General features: G+C 40.2%; 1 protein-coding gene across 2 annotated transcripts in view; it reads left to right on the top strand.

Annotated features, from left to right (window-relative positions):
* The window catches only part of PTPRB (protein tyrosine phosphatase receptor type B), a 123,190-nt gene that overhangs the window by 25,931 nt on the left and 73,492 nt on the right, over positions 1-23,767 (top strand). Inside the window, exons 1-5 of one of the 2 annotated variants that reach the window (XM_065934626.1) lie at positions 5,306-5,494; positions 5,900-6,173; positions 19,175-19,450; positions 20,155-20,406; positions 22,022-22,285. In XM_065934626.1, coding sequence (XP_065790698.1) covers positions 5,441-5,494; positions 5,900-6,173; positions 19,175-19,450; positions 20,155-20,406; positions 22,022-22,285 — 1,120 coding nt within the window. In that variant the 5' untranslated portion in view covers positions 5,306-5,440. Of the gene's footprint in view, positions 1-5,305; positions 5,495-5,899; positions 6,174-19,174; positions 19,451-20,154; positions 20,407-22,021; positions 22,286-23,767 lie in introns of those variants that run through there. The other variant, XM_065934625.1, reaches the window with a different exon arrangement.

Consider the following 23,767-nt stretch of genomic DNA (forward strand, 5'->3'; position numbering starts at 1 on the left):
TGCTATCATTGACTTATAGAGCCAGTTCAAATTTAAACAAAGAAAAGGATTTGTCATCTTGTAATTGTTTTTAATTGACACATTCCCTAATTGCTAGGCTTTCTTCTTTTTAAAAATCTCTGAGGAAACAGACATGAGAGCTGCATAAAAAAGGCATCAGAATTGGCCTGTCATCTGTTGTTTGCTGCATGTTGATCATTTTCCCTTTAGCATCTGTACTTTATGGAGAAGTGTTAAATATCAAAATGTGCATATAATGCACACTGTAAATATACTATATAAAATATATACTATATTATATATTATGTCACCACTTTACTTGACACCTTCTAAAACTGTTCAAGACCTTTTAAATTGCCAATATATTTGTTATAACCAGAGAGCTCAGTGAAATTTAAAAGAATGAATTATCATTAACTTTCTTTAATATAAAATGATCTGGTTCAGGACTGACAATCTAAAACTTTTTATTGGAATTTGGATAGCTCTTTCTCACCAACTAAAGCAGAAAATCTTGTTAAACACCACGCACATATTATTGAGCTCCACCAGAGCTCATTTCAAATTCCTCAGATTGTGGTAGGGCCCTAAGATTTTATGTTTCTAGAAAGTTCTCAGATGATGCTGATTCTAGTCTTTGAGAACCACTGTCCTAAAGATTACGCCTTCCCTCCCCTTTCTTCTTTTTCTCCCTTTATCTTTCCTCCCACCCATCTTTCCCCACCTCTTTCTCTTCAAAATCAATCTTCTCTTCTCTCTTCTCTCACCCTCCCTCCCTTTCAAGATGATCTTTGAGGTATACAGCAGGAACATGTCTAGAAGGGCTTGTTTAAAGTACTTATTCAGAGGACAATATTTATTGAGCAGCTACAAAGACTCACTCATTCATTCATTCATCTACTCATTCAAAAAATACCTGTTGAAACTCCACCATACTGCCAAGTTCTGTGCAGAGGAGCAAGACAGACAAAGACTCTGCCCACAAGGAATTCTCTGCATGGCCAGGGAAGGCAGTTTGTATACAAATATATAAATAATTAGATTACTACCAAGTGTCATTAATGTGCAGAATTAAATAAATGGGTTGCTGAGATGAAGGCTGATAACAGCACACTTAACCCCAGGAGGTCAGAAAGGGTCTGGCCCCACAGGGGTGTGTTTAGGCTGAGAGCTAAAGATTGAGAAGATAGCTAAGCAGAGCCTGTGGGCAGGAGTGGTCCAAGAGAAAACTGCAAGCACAAAGGTCCTGGGGCAGAAAAGAGTCAGCTCCTTAGGGTGTCTCCATAACTTAAACCAAGGCCTGGCACACAGTAGGTGCTCAGTCAGTATTTGCTAAATGAATGAGTAAATGGATTATTAGACCCAGGGTGCTAGACCCAGGCAAGCAAGAGAGAGGCATGCGGTGAGCAGAGGCCAGGTCACGAAAGACCTTTTAGGTCATGAGTGAGAAGTTTGAATTAACCAATCAGATTTACCAATCCACTCTCCCTACCTCCCCTCAAGCTTCTCTGCACCCTGCTCAAACTTGGATGTAAAGTAACAATTCTCAAAACATGGCCCCAGGACCCCTGATGATCAGTTGTATCATTCAACATGTATGTTCATAACATGAAAAGAATCATGCTACCATCTATGAATTCATAATTAATGAATGTCACTTAGAGAAATTATTCATTAACTGTTATGACTGTTTGTTTAAAAGGCAGCTGTTTAACCAACAGTTTGATTTTAGACACATATCTAATACAAAAAACAGCCCCACCCTTCCCATGCAGTCTGGGAAAGATTTCATAGTGGCAAAGAGAAGTTATCCCTGAAAAGTTACAGAGAGGCTGACTCCAAATTTCTGGAATGCAGTAACTCATAAAGCAAATGCAGTGGCATTAAACAGGATTTGTTGTTGTTTAGTCGCTAAGTCATGTCTGATTCTTTGTGACCCTATGGACTTGCAGCATGCCAGGTTCTGTCCTTCACTAATTAAACAGGATAAATAGGTTCAAAAGAAGTTGAGGAATTCCAAACAAAGATGAGAACAAAGAATAAAATGAATTATTTTATTTATACTTTGTACAGTAGTTTCAAATAAACTCCTTTTGTAAAAGATGTTATCTGGCAGATTTTCCCAGTCCCTTACTGCCTTGAATCTACTACACATCTCTCTAATTTTTCATATTCATATAAGTGTTTCTGAAAGGAAACTCAGCCTTTAAAATGTAATCAGTAAAAACCTGAGTTTAAACTTTCTCTCCTTGTTTCATAATATATTCATTCTTATGGGTTATTTAGGACCCACTAATTAATTGGGGGCTTTGCCATGAGCCTTAAGATTCTCCAAAAAACAAAACAAAACAGCAATTACATATCTTTGGAAAAGAAATATCTCTGACTCCTAGGGCTTTCCTTCATAGATTGCTATAATTCTCCATACACACTGGTATCAAAATAGATAAAAGACACACAATCTTAAATGTACAACATCTCTCTTTGATAGATCAATAATAAAATCATTGTACTTAAAGAAATTTCTCCTCCTTTTCCTAGTTCCTATCCCCAGGGTTATTATTAGCATGTCACTATTAATTATAGAATTTAGAAGCATTTGAAGAGTGTGGTGGGGATATTTTGTTATTGCCTTGACTAGTCCTCTTCACCTTTTTTTGTATAGTTGCCTCTATTATAAGACAGTATATTGCATTATATTCAGACAGTATATTATATATAAAAAATATAATTTTGAAGTTAACTGATAGGGTACAGTAGGTTGGTAATGTAATATTTTTTTTAAAAAAAGGATGAGAAAGCTTGGAGAACTTAGAAAAAATAAGATTTAGCGAAGTTTTGTGCAAAGGAAAGAGGAGTATTTAGTAAATTGGAGTGGAAAGTTTCCAAACTGGGGGGGGGAGGGGCCAATCTATGAGAAAAAAATGCAAAAACCTCATTGGAAAAGACAAAGAAGGATGGGCAGCAGAAGTTAGGTAAGCGGATCCTACGTGATGGATGAACTTAAAAAGAGTTGACGTGTGTGATTTGGATGCAGTCTATTATTAGGTTAGCTGGCACTTGGACAACACATTAAAGTTTGCAAAGGTGCTTAAACATATGTGATCTTATTCTTCATAATATCTCTGGGAAGTATTTAGAGTAGGCATTATTCGTTTTACAGACAAGGAAATCACATTGCTTTCTGAATACACCAGAAAGGGAAATGGTGACGTGAAAAAGGAATAAAGCTGAAAAAGACTCCTGTAAAGGCAAAAGGCAGCTTGTAGGTTTACAGGATCTAATGTGAAGAGGAGTGTCTCTGATGATGCTGAAAGGCACGCTAGGCTGTGAATAGCCATTGAATTTGAGGGGCAAAATATGGAGGGTAAAGGTTCTTTATTAAGACCAATGACCTGGGCAAATAAATAAGAAAGATTCCATTTTCCCAAAAATACACACATATTTTAGGTTTGACCTTCTTTGAGTATTTGTGACTTGAAAAGGAGACTTGAGATCTCTAGCCTAGCTGCTGGAGAAGGCAATGGCACCCCACTCCAGTACTCTTGCCTGGAAAATCCCATGGATGGAGGAGCCTGGTAGGCTACAATCCATGGGGTTGGGAAGAGTCGGACGCGACTTCACTTTCACTTTTCACTTTCATGCATTGGAGAAGGAAATGGCAACCCACTCCAGTGTTCTTGCCTGGAGAATCCCAGGGACGGGGGATCCTGGTGGGCTGCCCTCTATGGGGTCACACAGAGACAGACACGGCTGAAGTGACTTAGCAGCAATAGCAGTCTAGCTGCAGATTAACAACCTATAGAATCTTCAAAGGAGTAGAAACTTCATTTTTTCGTTAATTAAAAAAAAAACAAAATAAAATATGATTTCTCAAAGAATTGAAATAATTTTCATTTTTCCTTTTTTTCTCAAAGTAGATACATTTGATATAGTAGTCAATAGTATGCTTTTATGTATAATCTATTTGAAAAAGAAAAGAATGGCATCTTTCCCATTAATATAGCTCTACCATTCTGTTTTGAAAATCTCCTCTCTTAGCAATTGTCAGAGATGGTACCCAAAGAAAAGTAACCGAACATTAGAAGCTTGTTGCAATACTTTGCTACTATCACCTGTTTAGCCCATCAGTCCTGTCCAACTCTTTGCCATGGACTGTAAATCCCCAGGCTCCTCTGTCCATGGGATTTCCCAGGCAAGAATACTGGATGGACTGCCATTTGCTCTTCGTTTATTGGGAACTTTTTAAATTTTCAGATACATGATCACTCAGGTATTGAGGCAACTCCTAAAAGTCAGCACAAAAAAGTTAGCGCTTGAAGCTAAGTGAATTTTGCCTTTTTGTAATATATGGGGAGCTGGGCCATTAAAGGTATTTCCCTCAAACCAGAGTTTATATTGCTTTCTTATATACAATTATAGCTAAAACGACTTTAACTACTGAACCGTCAGTCATGAACCTGCTTTGCTTGTGGGCTGAACAAATGGTGGTGATTATATATGTCCTTGGTTGGCACTATTTGCATAACATTTGGAGAGGGCACAGACCTCTACACAAGAGAAAGGGGAAAGTGAATGGCAGGAAAAAAATGAAGGCCAGGTTGACGATGGACACCACCATTTTAGAGTCTTCTGCTCTCGGTGGTGTCAGGGGGCATGCGTTGAGACAAATGAATGCTTTGAGGTGAGAAAGGCCAAAGCAGCCTAATGAAAGGCTTTAGGAAAGAGTGAGGCGACCTAGGAAAATCTGCAGTGGTCAAGTTTAATCCTGGGAAAAGGGACCCTGGAGAAAGCAGATGAGGAAGATAGGAAGGAAGACGGGGAGGGGGAGGCGCAGGGTGTGGGGGGAGGAAGAGGGCGGGGTGGGGAGCTGGAAAGCGAGAGGGGGCGAGTCCAGATCGTGGTGAAGCCGGTGGGGTTGAGGACCACAGAGTGGGGCAAAGTGACAGTCGGGCGGAGAGGTGCAGAAGGAGGCAGAGCTCCGCGGCCGCGGCCGGGACCCCCGGACGGGGAGGCGGCGGCGCGGGGCGGCGGGGGCAGCTTGGCCCGCCTCGTGCCCACTTGGCAGCCTCAAGCCTTGGCTCCTCGGGGCTCCCTCCCTCGCCGGCGCATTGTTCCTTTGCCGGGAGACGAGGAAATTGCCTTTTGATTGCGGAAGTCCGCGGCCGGGGCCCGGGGCGAGGCAGCGCGGGTCAGAATGGCAGCGTGGGAAGGGCGGCGCGCTGCCGGCCCCAGCCGCCTCTCGCGTCCGCAGCCCGCCCGGGGCGGCAGCAGCAGCGGCGGCGGCGGCGGCCCCCGCGCGTCCCCAGCCCGGAGGCCCGCGCTCTGCGCCCGCGGGGCGCGCTAAGCGCGCGCAACAAGTGGTCCCGGCTCCGCCGGCCGTCGGGCCGCGCCGTGCGTCCCAGCCCCGCAGTAGAGTTTGGGGGAACCGCCGAGCGCCATGCGGAGCCATGGAGCCGGGCTGGCCCTGTGGACCGCGCTGAGCCTGCTGCAGGTGAGGGGCCGAGAGGAGGTCCCCGCGGGCGGACGCGCCCCTCCCCGCCGGGGACCAGATTCTCACCCCGCTCTCTGGTGTCCTGGGTTGCGTTTTTGGAGAGGGAGGTGGCAGAATTTCTCCCCCTCCTTGGGGAACGGTGATCCTCTTCTGAGTCCCCAGCCAGACTGACAGCTCGTGCCACAGAAGGCAAAAAGCCACCTTCTCTCTCCAGCTGCTCGGGAGAAAAAAGCAGTTAGGGGGAGAGTGGCCACCCACTTCTTTTCTCTTGACTGGAGGGCGAAAGGATGCAGGGGCTGAGGCTGGGGCCAGGGGTGAGTGGAGGCAGCTTGGGGAGCTTGCTCCCGACTCATCCCTGGGCAGGGATAGATGGTGGGCTTCAGCTTTGTTCTGGTTCCTTTGCAGACTGGACTGGGGGAGCCAGTGAGATGCAACTTCACCTTGACAGACGCCAGGGTCTCCAGCCGGGCCGTGTCTCTGCAGTGGAGAACTTTGGCGTTCCCCTGTAACTTTAACCTCAGCTACAGAAGTGACACGTCGGGGGTCGCGTGGTGCCACCCTGCGCGGATAGACAACACCACCTATGGATGTAACACCAAGGATTTACAAGCGGGAACCATCTATAATTTCACTATTATGTCTCTGGATGGAGAAAAGAAAACTGTGGTCTTGCAAACAGGTAAAAAGTGACAGGTGCGGCTGGAAGTCCAGGCCACTCCTGCTGAGACCTGCCTTTTCAAGCCAATACTTCCTTTGAGTTCCAGGCATACAAAATAATGATTATAAAGGTAAAAACATCTGTAAGATAACTACTGACAAAGATTTCTAGTCTCCTCAGATCTGGCAAGAAACAGCTTGGCTGACCTTCAGAGATGTCCCTAGTGCTGAAAACAGCGGACTAGCCACTTAAACAGGGAGAGCAGCAGAGAGAATGAGTGCTCTGTGGAGGGAGTTTGTTAAAGTGATGGGGTTTGAGCTTCCAACACGTTGAAGTGTCAAGCCCTGGAATAATTTTCAGTCAATGTTTTTAGAATAAATAACGGAAGTGCAATGATTAGGGATATGACTTTCCCCAACTTAGTTTTATTTTTGGAACCAAGACCTAAAATCATCAGGGATAGAATCATTCTTAGGGGGAAATTAGAAAAAGTCCTTTGAAATGAGGATATGAAAATTTTATTTATTTATTTTTTATCACTTGAGTAAGTAAAACCATACAATATCAAAGAACATCTTTTGGTTACTCTGCAAGTTAAATCAATCATTTTCTGTTCGCTTTTGGTAAAACCTTCCATGCATGGTAAGAGTGTCTTTCCGGCCTCAGTTTTCTTATCTGTAAAATGAGAGTGTTAGACTTGGTCATTGAAGTCCAGGTTCCAACCAAGAGCTTACTTAGGCGGGGGCTGTTGTGCATGTTACCTCATTAATCCCCAGAGTCACCCTTATATATGCTGTAAATCCGCTAATGACTTCCATGTTTTATGACCTTATTAGTCTTCCTTTTAACATTATCTTTATCTGTTGCCATAGAGAAGCCTGACTTTCATCCAAAAAGTCAAATTTAACTGAAAAATTCCAGAAGTTAAATTTAGAAATGTATTGTCTTCACTAGTCTTTCACTTTCAGCCGAGCAAAGATCACTTCTTTAGCTATAGTTCTTTGAGAGGTGTGAGAGTGGTAAGTTATCAGGGCTGTTACAAGAGAGTCAGGAAATGTAAACAGATTCATATGATAAGCCAATTAATTACTCTCTTATTAAGAATGCCCAGTTACCTCAGATGAAAGATAATTTCTGAGATTTGCAGGAACTTGAATTGAAAAGAGACACCACTTGTTAAGAACACGGTTGTGTTTTTATATAGAATCAAAGAGAGTCCAAAATCATTGACATAATAAGAACAGGTTACAGAAGTTTAAGTGGCAGGGTTTTTTAGTTATAAAGTTCTTAATTGCTTGGTATATGAAGGTAGTTCCATGAACACTCAGATTGCTAATACTGTGAAATTCATGACAGAACTTCTAGATATGTCGTTTACATTTGATAAGGTGTTGTATTGAATGGAGCAGGATGATTTTTAGAAACAGGTGAGCCTTCAGAAGCTTAAGGGAGAAAAGATGAAGACATTAAGCAAGAATACATTGATTTAACCCAGAGGTTTTGCTTTTTTGGAAAAACAAAGTTGATAAAAATGAACTCACAGTGGTGTCACTAGTTAGAATATGTTTAGAGTTTAATTAGTGCGTGTGTTTCAAGTCCAGAGACATTTGTGAAATGTAAGAAATATTTGCATTTTATTGACTATGTTGAATTAAAAGTAGACAATCAGCATTCACAGTTGTTAGCATTCAGTGTCTCATCATTTTCCTTAAGGATTCACCTTTTACAGTACCACAAGTAGACTTTTCACCACAAATTTTATGAGTGCCGTGCTAAATGTGAAGAATGAAATTTGATCAATGGTGATGTTTGTATAATGATAATTTTTTCATAATTATTTGTATGATGGTATAACCTTACTTAGGATTCTCTATATTTAAAAATAATTTACTTAACTAAATATTTTTTTAATTAAGATATTTTTACAAATGTTTCAGAAAGAATATTTTTGGTTGATTGTTGTTTATTTTTTGTCAGCACTTTCTGTGCTTCCTATATTTTAAGGACATATGTGAGTTTTTATTCTAAGTTCAGAGAAAGTGCTGGTATCCCTCTAGTATTAACTGGTAAGCTACAGAGATGAATGCCACAAATCATATTTTATTGTTATAAAAGCAGGATCAACTAGTCGCATAATATTGAGTCTGAGGTATAACTTCAGACAAAAAAAGTCATTCAGATATATTGTCCTTTTCTTATTCCGTTATGCCTGTCTTATCATTATAGAGTAAAATAGAGTGAGAGCAAGGCATGATGTGGCTGGAGATATAGCAGTTGCTTAGATTATCTCTGTGTCATTCCAAGTGGGATTTGTCTGGTTATTTTTCCTGGTAAATTATCTAAAAACAGTTATTTTAGTAATGGAGACATGACCTTAAAATAAAATTTAACTAAATAGGAACTATTCCAGCAACAGTCAGTTTTCACTTCAGATTTAAAATCAGAATTGGGAAACCTATGTGGATTCAAATTCAGTTCAACAAACATTTATCAGGCATGGATACTGTAGGGAATTAGGCCAGGTAGTGATTAATAAAGATGACAAAGCATGTTCTCTGTTCTTGTAGTCTTCTACAGAGGTGAGAGAAGTTCAGGATAAGGGTGGTGACAGAGCTTTACCACTTCTTCCCGTTGAAGACCCTGCTCTGCTTCTCTTAGATGTATTTGGTCATAAACGATCAATGCAAGAACTGTAATAATTTGAAAGCCAAATTATCTTGTTGTAAATTTATTAGAAGCAGATTATAAATTTGAAAACCTCAACACATCTGTTAATACTCTGTCCTCGGAATATAGATCAGAGATTGCAAACTGGTAGCCCCTGGGGTGTCGAAACATTACGTGAGCCAAACAAAATCTATCTATTATTTAGGCATCTCGACACTCCCAGGGGCTACCAGTTCACAGCCCCTGATCTAGACTCTGAGGACCCAGTGTTCACAAAAGTGTGGAGGTTTTCAATATTTGTTATCTGCATAATTTATTTCAATAGATTTTGTTTGGTTCATGTAATGTTTGTGAAAAATTCAGATTATTTCACCAGCATTGAGCTGAAAATTCATATAAATACCAGGCATATTGATTACCTTAAAATATTGAAAGATTTGGCAAAACTTGATCATTCTGCCTGGAACTCTCTAAAGCTGAATTGTGGCTTTTCTCCTTTCAGATATCAGTTCCCCCGAATCCCCTGGACCGGGGATTATTTATTTCCTTACCTTAAAGTATCCTAAGGACATTTGTGTTTGCTTACATGAAACTGTAGAGTTTTCATTTAGAAATTTGGGGGAGTTTTTATCTTTCCACAAATAAGAAGTAGTTCTTCAGGACCTAAAATGGCATCTAACCTGTGGTAGGTGTTCAGTAAATATTGATTAACTGGATAGAAAGATGGATTGATGAATGGAGAGATGAATGGGTGGACCTATGAATGAATAAATAGATGATAGACAAACATTAATAAATGAAATTAATACTTTAGGGGGAGACTGTATGTAAACAAAGTGAAAGTGAAGTTGCGTCCGACCCTTTGTGACCCCATCCTACCAGGCTCCTCCGTCCATGGGATTTTCCAGGCAAGGATACTGGAGTGGGTTGCTACTTCCTTCTCCAGGGGATATTCCCAACCCAGGGATTGAACCCAGGTTTCCCACATTGCAGGCAGAGGCTTTACCATCTGAACCACCAGGGAAGCTGACTGTCTGTAAAAATATGGTCTGTTCTCCTTGGGTTATGGGTAAGTTATGGAGCCCAGGGAAGTAATTCGATGGTAGGGAACTTTACCTGTAGGAAGAATATCTTTGTGGCATATACTTTCTTGTTAATCACTGTCAGGTTCTTATCAATCAGCCTAGTGCACTTTAGTCATGTCCAACTCTTTGCGACCATACAGTCCATTAGGTGGTTTTAACCTTATGGACTGTAGCCCACCAGGCTCCTCTGTCCGTGGGATTCTCCTGGCAAGAATACTGGAGTGGGTTTCCATGCCCTCCTCCAGGGGATCTTCCCGACCCAGGGATTGAACCTGAGTCTCTTTCATCTCTTGCATTGGCAGGTGGATTCTTTACCACTAACGCCACCTGGGAAGCCCTGCTAATCAGCCTAGAACAAAAAGGCAAAAAAAAAAAATAGCTCTTTAAAATTAGCTCCTGTGTTTTTAACTTTTAAAAGAGCTTTAATTACCGAATTACTACATCAGATATTATTTCCACCTCAACATGTTGTATTAGTTTACCAGAGTTTCCATAACAAAATATCACAGACTGGGTGGCTTTAACAGCAAATTTATTTTCTCATGGTTCTAGAGCCTAGAGGTCCCAAATCAGGTCGTCAGCAGGTTTCTTCTAAGGCTCCTCTGACTGTCTTGCGGATGACCACCTCACTATTTCCTTACTTGGTCCTTCATCTGTGTTGTCCGTGATCTAATCTCCTCTTCTTGTAAGGACACCGGTCATATTAGAGTAGGAAGCACCTTAAAGACCCCATTTTAGCTCAATTACCCCTTTAGAGATCTTATCTCCAAATACAGTCACATTATGAAGTATTGGTAGTTAGGGCTTTAACATATGGATTTTAGAGAGATGCAATTCAGTTCATAAAACTCACATGACTTTAAACACAAGTCATTATTTCTCAGCACTGTCTGTAACTTATGGCATCAAAATCTGTTGCAAGGTTTGTTATAAAAGCATATTGTTGGCTTCTACCTCATACATAATGAATTTAAAACTAGAGCCTAGGGTATCTGATTTTAAACAACTATCAAAGTGAATCACTGCATACTGAAGTTCAAGAGATAATGATATAGTTTTTCTGTTATTCATTGGCATTAAGATTTTGATAACCATTTCTTTTTATGCCTAGTTAATTCTATAATGTTTAGAAATATTTATTGTCTTTCCCAAGAAGAAAATAATACTCTAATATTTGTCTTGTACTCCTCTAGTATTTAAAATACTTTCATCTACCTTGTTTCATAAGTAAAAGTATAAAATATATATATTTAACTGACCGTATATTGTTTAATTATATCCACATGGCAATCCTGTGGAGGGAGTGTCATGAGGCACAGGTTACATAGTGGTTAAGAGATGAGTTCTGAAAGCAGCTGCCTCCATTACTTACTAACCAAGTTGCCTTGGGCAAGTTATTAACCTTTTCTAATCTCTAAAATGGGGACAATAATAAAAATAATGCTCACTTCATAGGGTTGTTTTGAGGTTTTGATTCAGACATAAATTCTACAACCATTTTTGTCACATACAAAGTGTGAAATGTTTCCTGTTATTACTTTCAGGTTAGAGATGAGATTGATATTCATAAGAATTAACTAATCACAAGTCCATACTGTTAACAAACATAGACCTTGAACCCTGGCTTACTGGCCCCAACTCCTACTCCTATTCTTTCTATTACTCTGTAGAATGGATACAATTTTTAAGTTGGCTTTTGTTCTTTCAAATTACCTGTGATAGTTTGTTGTTACTTTTCAACTCAACTTTTTTAAAGAGAAGAAAATATATTACAAAATGCTTTAAATCTATAGATACTTAGCCTTACTCAAGGGTAGAATAATGATTAAAAGTGTGTTAGCGTGATGAAATAATATTGATTTTGATTTTGTTGTACGTCTGGTGATGAGCTTCAGTATTCAGGAATCAGCTATTTGCAATGTATTTATTTCAGGAATTTTAAGGTCAAGTTGAGTTCCATATATGAAATGGACCAACCTAGTTCTCTGAACGTGACTTTTTGTGTGTTTGGAAGCTTCTGCCATTAGTCTGACCTCTGTAGGTGGGCATGGCATTCTACACATTACCAAGAAATAAAATCTAATTTGCCCAGACAGAATGGAAGAAAATTTATTATGGCTTCCATTCCCAGACACCAATTCCCTGGAATCCCCCTGGGGGATGGAGGATAATGCTGACTACTTTCTAACCCTGCAAGAGAAGTCAAGGCCATTCTATATGTAGAAATGTATATAAACAAAGATGAATCTATGGAACTGAAATTAACATGGTAGATATACATACAGATTTCCAGGGATTGGGGGTTTTGATTTTGTTCTTCTTCCTTCTAGACAGAAGAACCCAAATACATAAAAAGTAAGCAGAATAGTATTATGAACGACCATGTACCTACACATCACCTACTGTCAACAGTTACCAACTGACAGACCATTTTGTTTCATCTGTATCCCCACCCACTCCCTAACCATGTATCATATCAACACAGCCCAAGTCATTGCTTAATTTCATTTATAAATATTTCAGTATGCATTTCTGAATGATAAGCATTATTTTTAACATAACCACAGTATCAATATCGTACCTAACATTAACAGTAATTCCTTGGTACTGAGATGTCTAGGTTCAGAAGCACACATCAAGCAACAGCTCATGGATTTCTACATAAGAGAGACTTCTGGGCAATCTCTTTGGAAGAGGAAGCCAAAGGACTTCCCTTTATACTGCGTTTATATAATATTGAGAAAATCTCAATTGGTTTTGCTTTTTGGTCACACTGCGTGGCATGCGGGATCTTAGTTCCCCGACCAGGGATCAAACCTGGGGCCCCAGCAATGAGAATACTGACTCTTAACCATTGGGCCAGCAGGGAATTCCCAAGAAAACCTCCACTGTTAATATCAAAGAGAAGAGTGGGACTGCCGAAGGATATCCGGGGCCTGAGGGTATTAAAGTCTCTATCAGCTGGCAGGGCCCCCGCAGTGTTGACACGGTTCTCCAATGCTCGGTGGAAGTGAGCTTTTGAGTGCTGTAGCTTAAACTGCCCTGTCTCTCTGCAGTGGCCTCTCTTCTCTCTGATTCCTAAGTCCTGCTTGACCTTCCAACTTGCTCACGTTCATTTCCTTCATGAAGCCCACCTCTGAGATCTCCATCCTTGAATGTCATTCCCCTTTTGCATGTTCAGCATTGACCCTGACCTGTGTTACCCTGAACAAGAACAGTAGCAGTACTCACACCAAGTACCACTTTCTGGGGCCTCACCACATGCCTGGGCTGTACTTAACACTTTGCCTCCATTTCTTCTTAACACTGCAACTCTGTAAAGCAGGTGTCCCATTTTACAGATGAGGAAACTTAGCCTCTGTGCAGTTAAGTGACTTGCCTAAAGTCACTGTTTGAAGTGCCATTGTTGGGATTTGAACGCAGGTGTAGTGTGACATCAAAGCCAGCCTCCCTGATAAGTCACATTTGTGTTTACCTTTTTCACATGTCCTGTATGCCTGAGTAAGCTGTAGACCCTCAGAGGCCAAATACGATGACCTGTGAAATAATATGGTATTCCTCGCTGTTAATCATGATGCGATGATTGTCTAACCTGATTTAATTTCAAGGCTGTTAAAACTTTGAAAGTTCTCTGCTACCTGAACTTTATGTCTAGTGTATAAAGGTGATAAATAAAATGTATCATTAGCATAATATGGTATGCCGCTGCTGCTGCTAAGTCGCTTCAGTCGTGTCCGACTCTGTGCGACCCCACAGACGGCAGCCCCCCAGGCTCCGCCGTCCCTGGGATTCTCCAGGCAAGAACACTGGAGTGATTGCCATTTCCTTCTCCAACGCATGAAAGTGAAAAGTGAAAGTGAAGTCGCTCAGTCGTGCCTGACACTTAGCGACCCCATGGACTGCAGCCCACCAGGCTCCTCCGTCCATGGGATTTTCCAGGCAGGAGTACTGGAGTGGGGTGCCATCGCCTTCTCCATATGGTACACATCATCCTATAATTCAGAAAGCTGACTATAGTCAAGCTGCAACAAAGTAAAATAAAATTGTCCTTGTTGTTTAGTCACTACGTCTTGTCCACTCCTTTGCAACCCCATGTGCTGTATGTAGCCCAGCAGGCTCTCATGTCCATGGGATTTCCCAGGCAAGAGCACTGGAGTGGGTTTCCATTTCCCTCTCCAGGGGATCTTCCTGATCCAGGGATCAAACCCGTGTTGCCTGCACTGACAGGCGGATTCTTTACCACAAAGCTACAGGGAAGCCCTTTGAAAGAGATTTTTCTCTCTATGCATGCGTGCTAAGTCACTTCGGTCGTGTCAGACTGTTTACGACCCTACGGACGGTAGCCCGCCAGACTCCTTTGTCCACGGGATTCTCCAGGCAAGAATACTGGAGTGGCTTACCATGCCCTCCTCCAGGGAATCTTCCTGACCCAGGGGTCAAACCTGAGTCTCTTATGTCTCCTGCATTGGAAGTTGGGATCTTTACCACTAGTGCAGCCTGGGAAGCTCTTCCTCTTTCTAAATGTATTTAATTAACTACAGATTGTGAGAGCAGTTGCTTTCTCGTTTTCTTCTTCCGCCCACTTTCAAAAACCTGTACCGAGGAATGGTTTGTGGCTTTTGCCTCACCTTTATTCTGTTTCCATGATAAAATTCCCAGTTAGTTTATATGAATAGTTGATGTTCACACCATTTTATGTAGAGGGCTACTAAATGCAGCTTCTGGTCTCCTAGGCACCCTGCTTTTAACTAGAATAGTATAATTCCTGTAAAGGTACAGAAGTTAACCCTGTAATCACATAAAATCACATAGAACTCTTGGACTGGAGTTAGTGCTGAAACATAAGGTGTGTTTTGGAGAGGTGGGTGGAGGATAGTAGCCTGCTTGAGGAGACCTTGAGTTTCTGTGGGGAAATTCAGGCTTCATCCCATGAAGAATTCTTGGTGCTTCCTAGGAGATCAGGATGGCAGATGGGAGAGATATACAAAGCAATTATTTGGCAACAGTGGGAGAAAGACAGAAAATAAGGAAGGCACTTGGAGTAATCCGACACAACACAAGGAACACCAGGTTAAGGCAGTAGGAGAGAAAAAGCAATAGACAAGAAAAATGTTTTTTAAAAATCGATAGAATGTTCCCGGATGTAGAATTAGATTTAGCTTTTATTAATATTGTTATTCATTTATCTGTATTACAGTATCCAAACCATCATCAAAGCTTCATCAAATGAAGCTTCTGTAAATTTGTCTATTATTTTTCTTAGACATCTGGTTTGATTTTTTGTTATACTGACTATGAGACTCATGACATCATTTTCCACCCTGGGACAACTAGGGTGTGATAGAGAAGAACTCACTGGAAGCTCAGCTGAATTACCTGTGTAATGTAAATGAGTCACTTCATGCATCTCATCGTCTTCTCCAAAGTACATTGTAAATGACCAGACCCTACGCATGTATACTCTGTGCCATAGGATTTCAAAAAAAGCTTTTGACACTAACTTATGAATTCTCTGTTCTCTTGTTGTAAGGCTGAATTTATTTCCAAAATACATACTAACATTTTGAATTCTAAACACTCCTCAAATTCTTATAGCAGTAGATAATAATGCTTTAATGACTATACAAAAGAATTCTTTAAATATCACTTCCATTTTATACATATGGGGTTTTCTCTCTCCTTAAGTCAATTTAAGAAAAAAAAGGAAGAATCTGTTTTGGTTCAGGAATTTGACTAAACTTTATCAGAAAAAGCAGATCGACAGCAAACCTACTTATGAAATTCTAGGGCTTCCTGATAATGAAATTCAGTGAAGCTGCACAGCTGAATACTGCAGAATTTTGCATTTGGCACTCCACATTTCAGGTCTGTCCGGAACCAAGAAATACAAAGAAAGATGTCTTAATTTTATGGCTAATGATAAATTTTGATATATTGATTGAGATTAAGCTATTGATTTATGGTTTCCAATTGTTCTCATGGCTTAATAATACTTCACTGGTTACAGTATATATAACAGCTGTGGATGGAAAAACCAGAAAGGCTATAAATGCACACATGTGTACATTGATAACTTTTAGCCATCAGCATAAATTATATGTCAAGTAGGGTTTTCTAATTACATATGATCTTCATATGTCATACAGACATATGACTAAATTTTCAAATGGCATTAAAACTCTCTTTCATATATCTATCTAGATAGATGATATGTCTCTGCATAGGTAGATGATATATAGATGCATAGGTAGGTAGATGGACAGATAGAGAGATAGATGAAATTAGCATCCTGATGGAAGTATCTAATTTGTTTCTAATAAAATATTGAAAACCTTAAAAAATTTAATATAGCAGAGTTTTCCTTGGTCTTAGATTGAAAAGTCCGAGAACTATTGCACTCCTGCTGCATGCATAGTAATAGTGGACCTCTGCCAGCAAAGGCCTTTATCACAGCGTAAATGGGGTTTTAAGTGTTTGTTTCCAGTGCAGGTTCTTGCAGCCCAGGCACTTCCCAATCTCATTGTTCCTTTGTTCTAGCGGATGTACAAAGGGTTGACTGTTTTGTTTTCTGGCTCAGAGAGATTAGATAAAGCCTGCATTTCTGAACTTCACCCTCTAGGCACGCAACCTTAAAATTCATTTTTTATAGCTTTTATTTTGCAAATTATATATGTTTAGATCATAAGGATCATAACATCATATTCTTTAACCTTTACCTGGCTGGGCTGTGCATGTAGGTGACAGTATTGATCCCATTTGAACAATCACTGGAAAGCATCTCTTTCTCTCGTTCTTGTCCTTAAAATGCCTCTTCAGCAAAAACGCATCACCTCAGTTGGCTATGACAAGGTTGCTCTTGAGTTTCTCAGGCTATGAGAATCTCATGATAACAAGAAAACTTTTTGTGACGGGAAGTTGTGTTTTTTCCTTTTATTATGGCGTCTTTAATTGTAGACTGCTATGTAGGATAGAAAATTTAAATAATATTGCCACACATACACACAGACACAAACCCATACTGTTTTTCCTCAAGAACCCATAAATGAGAATCATCTTGGGAAATTTTTTTTTTAATCTTAAGGGTTAGAAAGTTAGTTCATGAGAATAAATTGATAAGATTTTTCCAAGTTTTTTTTTTTTTTCTTAAGAAAAGCGATTAATGCTATTATCAGTTTAGTCTCTAAAAAATATGGTATTTCAGTTTTGCCTCCATTCTGTCAGTGATTCGGAGGAAATTTCTCACAGACAGAATACGTTGTATACCAGATGAAGTCTCTGGTATATCTTTTTAGTCCTCCAAACATTTAAGAATATAGGTACTGTTATTATGCTCCCCAGACAGAGGGAGAAATAGACTTAGAAGTTTAAGTAACTTCCAAAGGGTCTCATGACTGATACATGAGGGAGCCAAAATTTGAATTGAGTTCTGACTCCAAAGCCCCACTCTCTCTGCCACTACTTCTGTGACAAGATTGTCCCACCTAGAAGAGGAATAATGGTAATAGTAATAATAGCAAAATTGAACACCATGTGCCAGACACCTTTTTAAGCGCTCTAGATAAAATACTCAATTTCATCTTCATAATAGATCTACTGAAAAGATAGTATTGTTATCAGCATTGCATAGAGGACACAGCTGAGACAGAGAGCGGGTAAGGAGTTGCTACACAGCTCTAAAGCGGGAGACCCGATTCAAGACTCTAGAGTCTACACTGCTTAGGTCAACCTGTGCTGCTAGGGCGTAAACCACAGAACCCTGTCCTCCTAGCGCACCTGTGCTGTGCAATCCCAAAGTTTGCTGCCTTGACTTGGCTGTATTTAGCCTATGTGTGGCGTCTACTCAGCTGTCTGGCTATAAATACCTTTTGAATATAGAGTAAGATTACCTTGTTCCTATTTGTATTAATGCAAATAACAAGTGAAGACTTTCTTAAAACATATACTGTTCTAGGAAGATGCTAGAATTTCTTATTTCATGAGTAAAATATAATTTACCAGGTGGTAGATAAGAACTGAGATCGCCATGCCATGCCACTAAAACAGTTAACCTGACTCTTGAAATTTAGTCTCCAGTATCTTTTTTTTTTTCTTTTTTTGTTTTTGAGTCTCCAGGATCTTGAGCTCATTTCCTAAAACAAAAGCCAGGTAGGACTTCTGAAAACTGTATATGTCGCTGTCAACATTTCTTCTCCCCATATTCAGGGTGTGGAGAGCCTCTGCTCAGATGGCCCCACAGCATCACCTGCTCTCTAAATCTCATTGAGTTAGTCCCTAACCTGGAGATGTACCAGTCATCCTGTTTCCGCTTCTACAGTGAAGATGCAGTGCAGAGGAAACAGGACTCCTCAAACTGACCCATGGCTTTGAGAAGTGCATGGCCAGGTGCAGGACTCACCCATTCCCGTTTGCTCTAAGAGTTTTGGCAGCTCTAAGAACTGATGAAGTTCTGATGTCCCAGAACTCAAGTTTAAAAAAATCTAGGGACATAAGGAATCCCAATTTCTAAAAATATTTATTTGGCTGAGTCGGGTCTTAATTATAGCACACAGGATCTTCACTGCATAATGCGGGATCTTTCCTTGAGGTGCACAGACTCTGTAGTTGTGGTACATGGACTTAGTTGGTCTAAGACATGTGGGATCTTAGTTCCCCAACCAGGGATTAAACCCACATCCCCTGCATTACAAGCAGATTCTTAACCACTGGACTACCAGGGAAGTCCAAGGGAATCCCTGTTGTTGGGGGCATTCATTTTGGTGAACATACCTAGTCTTGGCTTCATTGTCAGGTTTGTATCTTTTATGGTTTTCTGATGTCTAAGAACAACCCAAAGTTCTGTAAACGTAAGCCCCTAAGCCCCACAACCTAAAAAAGAGAACATTTAGCAGAAATTTTAAAATTATTTCTTAATATCTGTATTTTCTGTTAAGATTTTCAGTATTTATCCAGGAAGAGCCTGGATGTTTGTCAGTGTTTGAAAAATGCAAAATCTGCAAGCCAAAGAAAATGTAACCTTGCTTGGATCTCCAAGCTCAGAGCTGTCGTAACAAAAAAGTTTTATTAGAAAAAAAGGAGTTTATATGACTATTAACTAAGGTAGATTCCTTTCTTAAATACAATGGTTTGGAAGTAGTGTAAAATGCCCATTCATATCATGGGCAGCAGAGTTCTGAAAGTGTTGAAGGAAACTGAGTCTGAATTGTAGCAAGGTAAGAGTGCATTTGCAAAAGTCCTCAAGCCACTTTCTCTTTTTTGGTTTTTGCCCTGTAGATCCTTTACCTCCTGCTAGGTTTGAAGTCAGTAAAGAGAAAAGTACTTCCACCAGTTTGCATGTTTGGTGGACTCCTTCCTCGGGAAAAGTCACCTGGTATGAGGTACAGTTACTTGATGATAATCGAAAGATACAGATGGCCCAAATTCAAGAAAGAGCTTCACGGAATGAATACACATTTTTCAACCTCACTGCTGGTAATAAATATAATATTGCCATCACAGCTGTTTCTGGGGATAAACGTTCCTCTACAATGTATGCCAATGGATCAACAGGTAAGATTTGTTTACATGTAGTTGGGTATTTAACAGTCTATACACCTTTTGAAATTATATTAGATTCAGGAGTAAGAATGCTGTGAGATCAACAACAGATAGATAGATAGATAGACAGACAGGCAACGAAACTGTTTGATATAGAGGAAAGATTGGACTGGAAACGAGGAGGTGGGATTGGGCTGCCACCTTGCCGGGTGATTTTGAACAAGTCATGGAACTTCCCTGGGACTGGAACTTTCTCCAAAATGAAGATGTTTCCTAGCAAGTCTCTGCTTGTACCCATGTATCCCAGTATCAGTGGCATATTACCATTTCCTTCCATAACGCACTGTCTTATCATTCACTCTCCACTCATTTTCTCTCCTGCTTTATTGCTCTCTTTCAATTTTTCATCTTCTGTAATTCTTTCTTTTCTCTTTTTCTTTTATTGCTATGCTACATCATACTTCATGGGCAAAATCTACCTTGATACCTGTTAAATGGGGGAGATAGACAGGTAAACTATGATTTAGCTTTAGGCTGTGGGATTTGAAAAGAGCGTTAATCCAGGTCCCAGTAAAATGTCAAGGGTGCTATTTTCATTAGTTATCACACAAATTACAGAGAAGCAAAAGTGAATGTGTGGTTTCAAATTAAATGTGTTTATATATTTTATAAGGAAATTATGAATAACACTTTGGAAATGCATTTTATCCCACTAGTGCCATCCCCAGTGAAAGATATTGGTGTTTTGGCAAAAACTAATTCGCTCCTGATTTCCTGGTCACGTGGCTCTGGGAAGGTGGAACGATACCAGCTGATGCTAATGGACAGAGGGGTTCCAGTTCACAGTAGTGCTGTGGACACCACTTTCTACACTTTTCATGGACTGACACCTGGTCACCTCTATAATGTCACCATTATTAGTGAGGCTGCAGGGCTGCAAAGCTACAGATGGAAATCAGCCAGGACAAGTAAGTTTCCCCAGCTTTTCTGTACAGTAATAAGCTCAATTCAAGGAAATGTGTAATAAACAAGGTCTATTATTTGAATAGTGGCAGTTTAGGGCAAATTAAAATCCATATATTATAAAAGACCTTAGTATGTATCCCTATTTCTACTTAGAGGAATTCCCTTTTATTCTAAAGTTTAGGCTAGCCCTTGGCAGTGTTAGGAAATAGCAGAATTAATCATGGATATAGTCTCAGCTTCTCTTTTTATTTAAGGATTGTTACTTCCTTCTCTTAAACCAGCATCCACTGCCTTTGTGACATCACTCACAATGAACCAGGATTACTCTTCTCAGTGCTATACAAACACCTACTCCTGTGAACCAGCCATTTCCCAAACCTTCTCTTCTATGAAGCATCTACTGAGACCCAATTCTATAGTTGTCCTCATAGGCTAATCTGTGCTATGCTCAGTTTTTAATGAATTGGGTATATACACGCATACTCATTCATTTGTTCTTTTAATCAGTATTTATAAGGTGCAAACAATATCCTCGACATTGTAGATACAACAGTGTCCAAGAAAGAGCATGTCTTTGCCTTCATGGAGCTTCCATTCAAGTGGATTCTAATGCTTCTAGTCAGTCTACTGGGTTAATAAATAACCTCCTTTGGGAAGCTATGTAAGTTTATATGAAAAAGAAAGTACTTTTAGCACAAAAATTTATGATACCCAATCAATCAACCAATCTATTTATTATGTACTTGTTGTTACTAAATACATAAAAAAGATGAGTAGAAATTAGGCAGATGACCAACTTCTTTGAGGAGTCCACTTAAAGAATTTCAGAACTGGAAAAGACCATTTTAAGTTTTTCTGACCCAAGCCATCATTAAACTAAGGGCCCCATTATACAGAGTGAAGTAAGCCAGAAAGATAAACACCAATACAGTATACTAACACATATATATGGAATTTAGAAAGATGGTAATGGTAACCCTATATGTAAGACAGAAAAAGAGACACAGATGTATAGAACAGACTTTTGGACTCTATGGGAGAAGGCGAGGGTGGGATGATCTGAGAGAATAGCATTGAAATATATATATTATCTAGTGTGAAACAGATCACCAGTCCAGGTTGGATGCATGAGACAAGTGCTCAGGGCTGGTGCACTGGGAAGACCCAGAGGGATGGGATGGGGAGGGAGGTGGGAGGGGGGTTCAGGATGGGGAATACATGTAAATCCATGGCTGATTCATGTCAATGTATGGCAAAAACCACTACAATATTGTAAAGTAATTAGCCTCCAACTAATAAAAATAAATGAAAAAAAAATTAAATAAATAAATAAACTAAGGGCCCTTAGGCTTAGTGAGATAGACAGAGCTGTCTAGGGTTGCCCAGCCAACCCATGGCCAAATTTGAGCCAGAATCTAGACTCCTGACTGCCATATTTGTGCTCTCTCCACTAGCCAGACAACCTTTCTTTGGTTTTGTATTTTTTTTAATGTTGTGAAGTCATTTTCTTCAGAGCAGAGACTGTGGCTTGTAGAGATTAAAATACAGGTCAGAATTTGGCCATAAGAGTGGTATGACATCCTGAATTAAAATCTCTTTCTGGTTCTTCCTAATTAGTCCCCATGGAAGTCTCAAATCTGAAGGTGATGAATGAAGGCTCTATGACTTCTCTAAAAGTCAAGTGGCAAAGGCCTTCCGGAAATGTGGATTTCTACAACATTACCCTGTCTTACCAAGGGACCATCCAACAATCCAGAACATTAGCATCCCAGATTACTGAAAGTCAATTTAAAGACTTGGCCCCTGGACGACTTTATCAAGTCACCATCAGCTGTGTGTCTGGTGAATTATCTGCTCACAAGACAGCAGTGGGCAGAACAGGTGAGTCTAAGTCTCCATAGATTCCTTAGTTCCTCAAATCACTCTCTGATCCATCTTAGAATGGGATAAAATAGTTCAGTTCAGTCACTCCGTCGTGAGCACGCCAGGCCTCCCTGTCCATCACCAACTCCCAGAGTCTACTCAAACTCATGTCCCTTGAGTCGGTGATGCCATCCAACCATCTCATCCTCTGTCATCCCCTTCTCCTCCTGCCCTCAATCTTTCCCAGCATCAGGGTCTTTTTCAATGAGTCAACTCTTCGCATGAGGTGGCCAAAGTATTGGAGTTTCAGCTTCAACATCAGTCCTTCCAGTGAACATTCAGGACTGATTTCCTTTAGGATGGACTGGTTGGATCTCCTTGCAACCCAAGGGACTCTCAAGAGTCCTCTTCAGCACCACAATTCAAAAGCATCAATTCTTCAGTGCTCAACTTTCTTTATAGTCCAACTCTCACATCCATACATGACTACTGGAAAAACCATAGCCTTGACTAGATGGACCTTTGTCGGCAAAGTAATGTCTCTGCTTTTTAATATGCTATCTAGGTTGGTCATAACTTTTCTTCCAAGGAGTAAGCATCTTTTTATTTCATAGCTGCAATCACCATCTGCAGTGATTTAGAAATCACCATCTCCAGAAAGATAGTCTGCCAGTGTTTCCACTGTTTCCTCATCTATTTGCCATGAAGTGATGGGACTGGATGCCATGATCTTAGTTTTCTGAATGTTGAGCTTTAAGCCAACTTTTTACTCTCTTCTTTCACTTTCATCAAGAGGCTCTTTAGTTCTTCTTCACTTTCTGTGATAAGGGTGGTATCATCTGCATATCTGAGGTTATTGATATTTCCCCCAGCAATCTTGATTCCAGCTTGTGCTTCATCCAGCCAGCCCAGCGTTTCTCATGATGTACTCTGCATGTAAATTAAACAAACATGGTGACAATATACAGCCTTGACGTGCTCCTTTTCCTATTTGGAACCAGTCTGTTGTTCCATGTCCAGTTCTAACTATTGCTTCCTGACCTGCATACAGATTTCTCAAAATAAGTTAGAAGGAAAAAATTTTCCCACCTTGGGAAGTATAGTCTACATCATTCCTATGTAGACTGAGAGTGTCTATGAGTGAGGACCCCTTGTGCAGAGTCAAGCAGAGGGTTCATTGCATTCATATGAGTTTTTTCAGCAAGGGGATTTGGATTGATTTCTGAACGATTTGTATTACTGGCTCTGCCCTGTGCTCTGTCATGTCACACTACTTAAGTAGCATCAATGAATTAGAACTGATACTAATCAAGAAAACATTCCTGATCAACTCTTATCATGAGGGCTTTGTTGTTGTTTGTTGTTCAGTCACTCAGTTATGTCCAACTCTTTGTGACCCCATACATACCAGGCTTCCCTGACCTTCGCTATATCCTGGAGCTTGCTCGAACTCATGTCCATTGAGCTGGTGATACCATCCAACCATCTTGTCCTCTGTTG

This window comes from Muntiacus reevesi, chromosome 4 (genome assembly GCF_963930625.1).
Source record: "Muntiacus reevesi chromosome 4, mMunRee1.1, whole genome shotgun sequence".
NCBI lineage: Eukaryota > Metazoa > Chordata > Mammalia > Artiodactyla > Cervidae > Muntiacus > Muntiacus reevesi.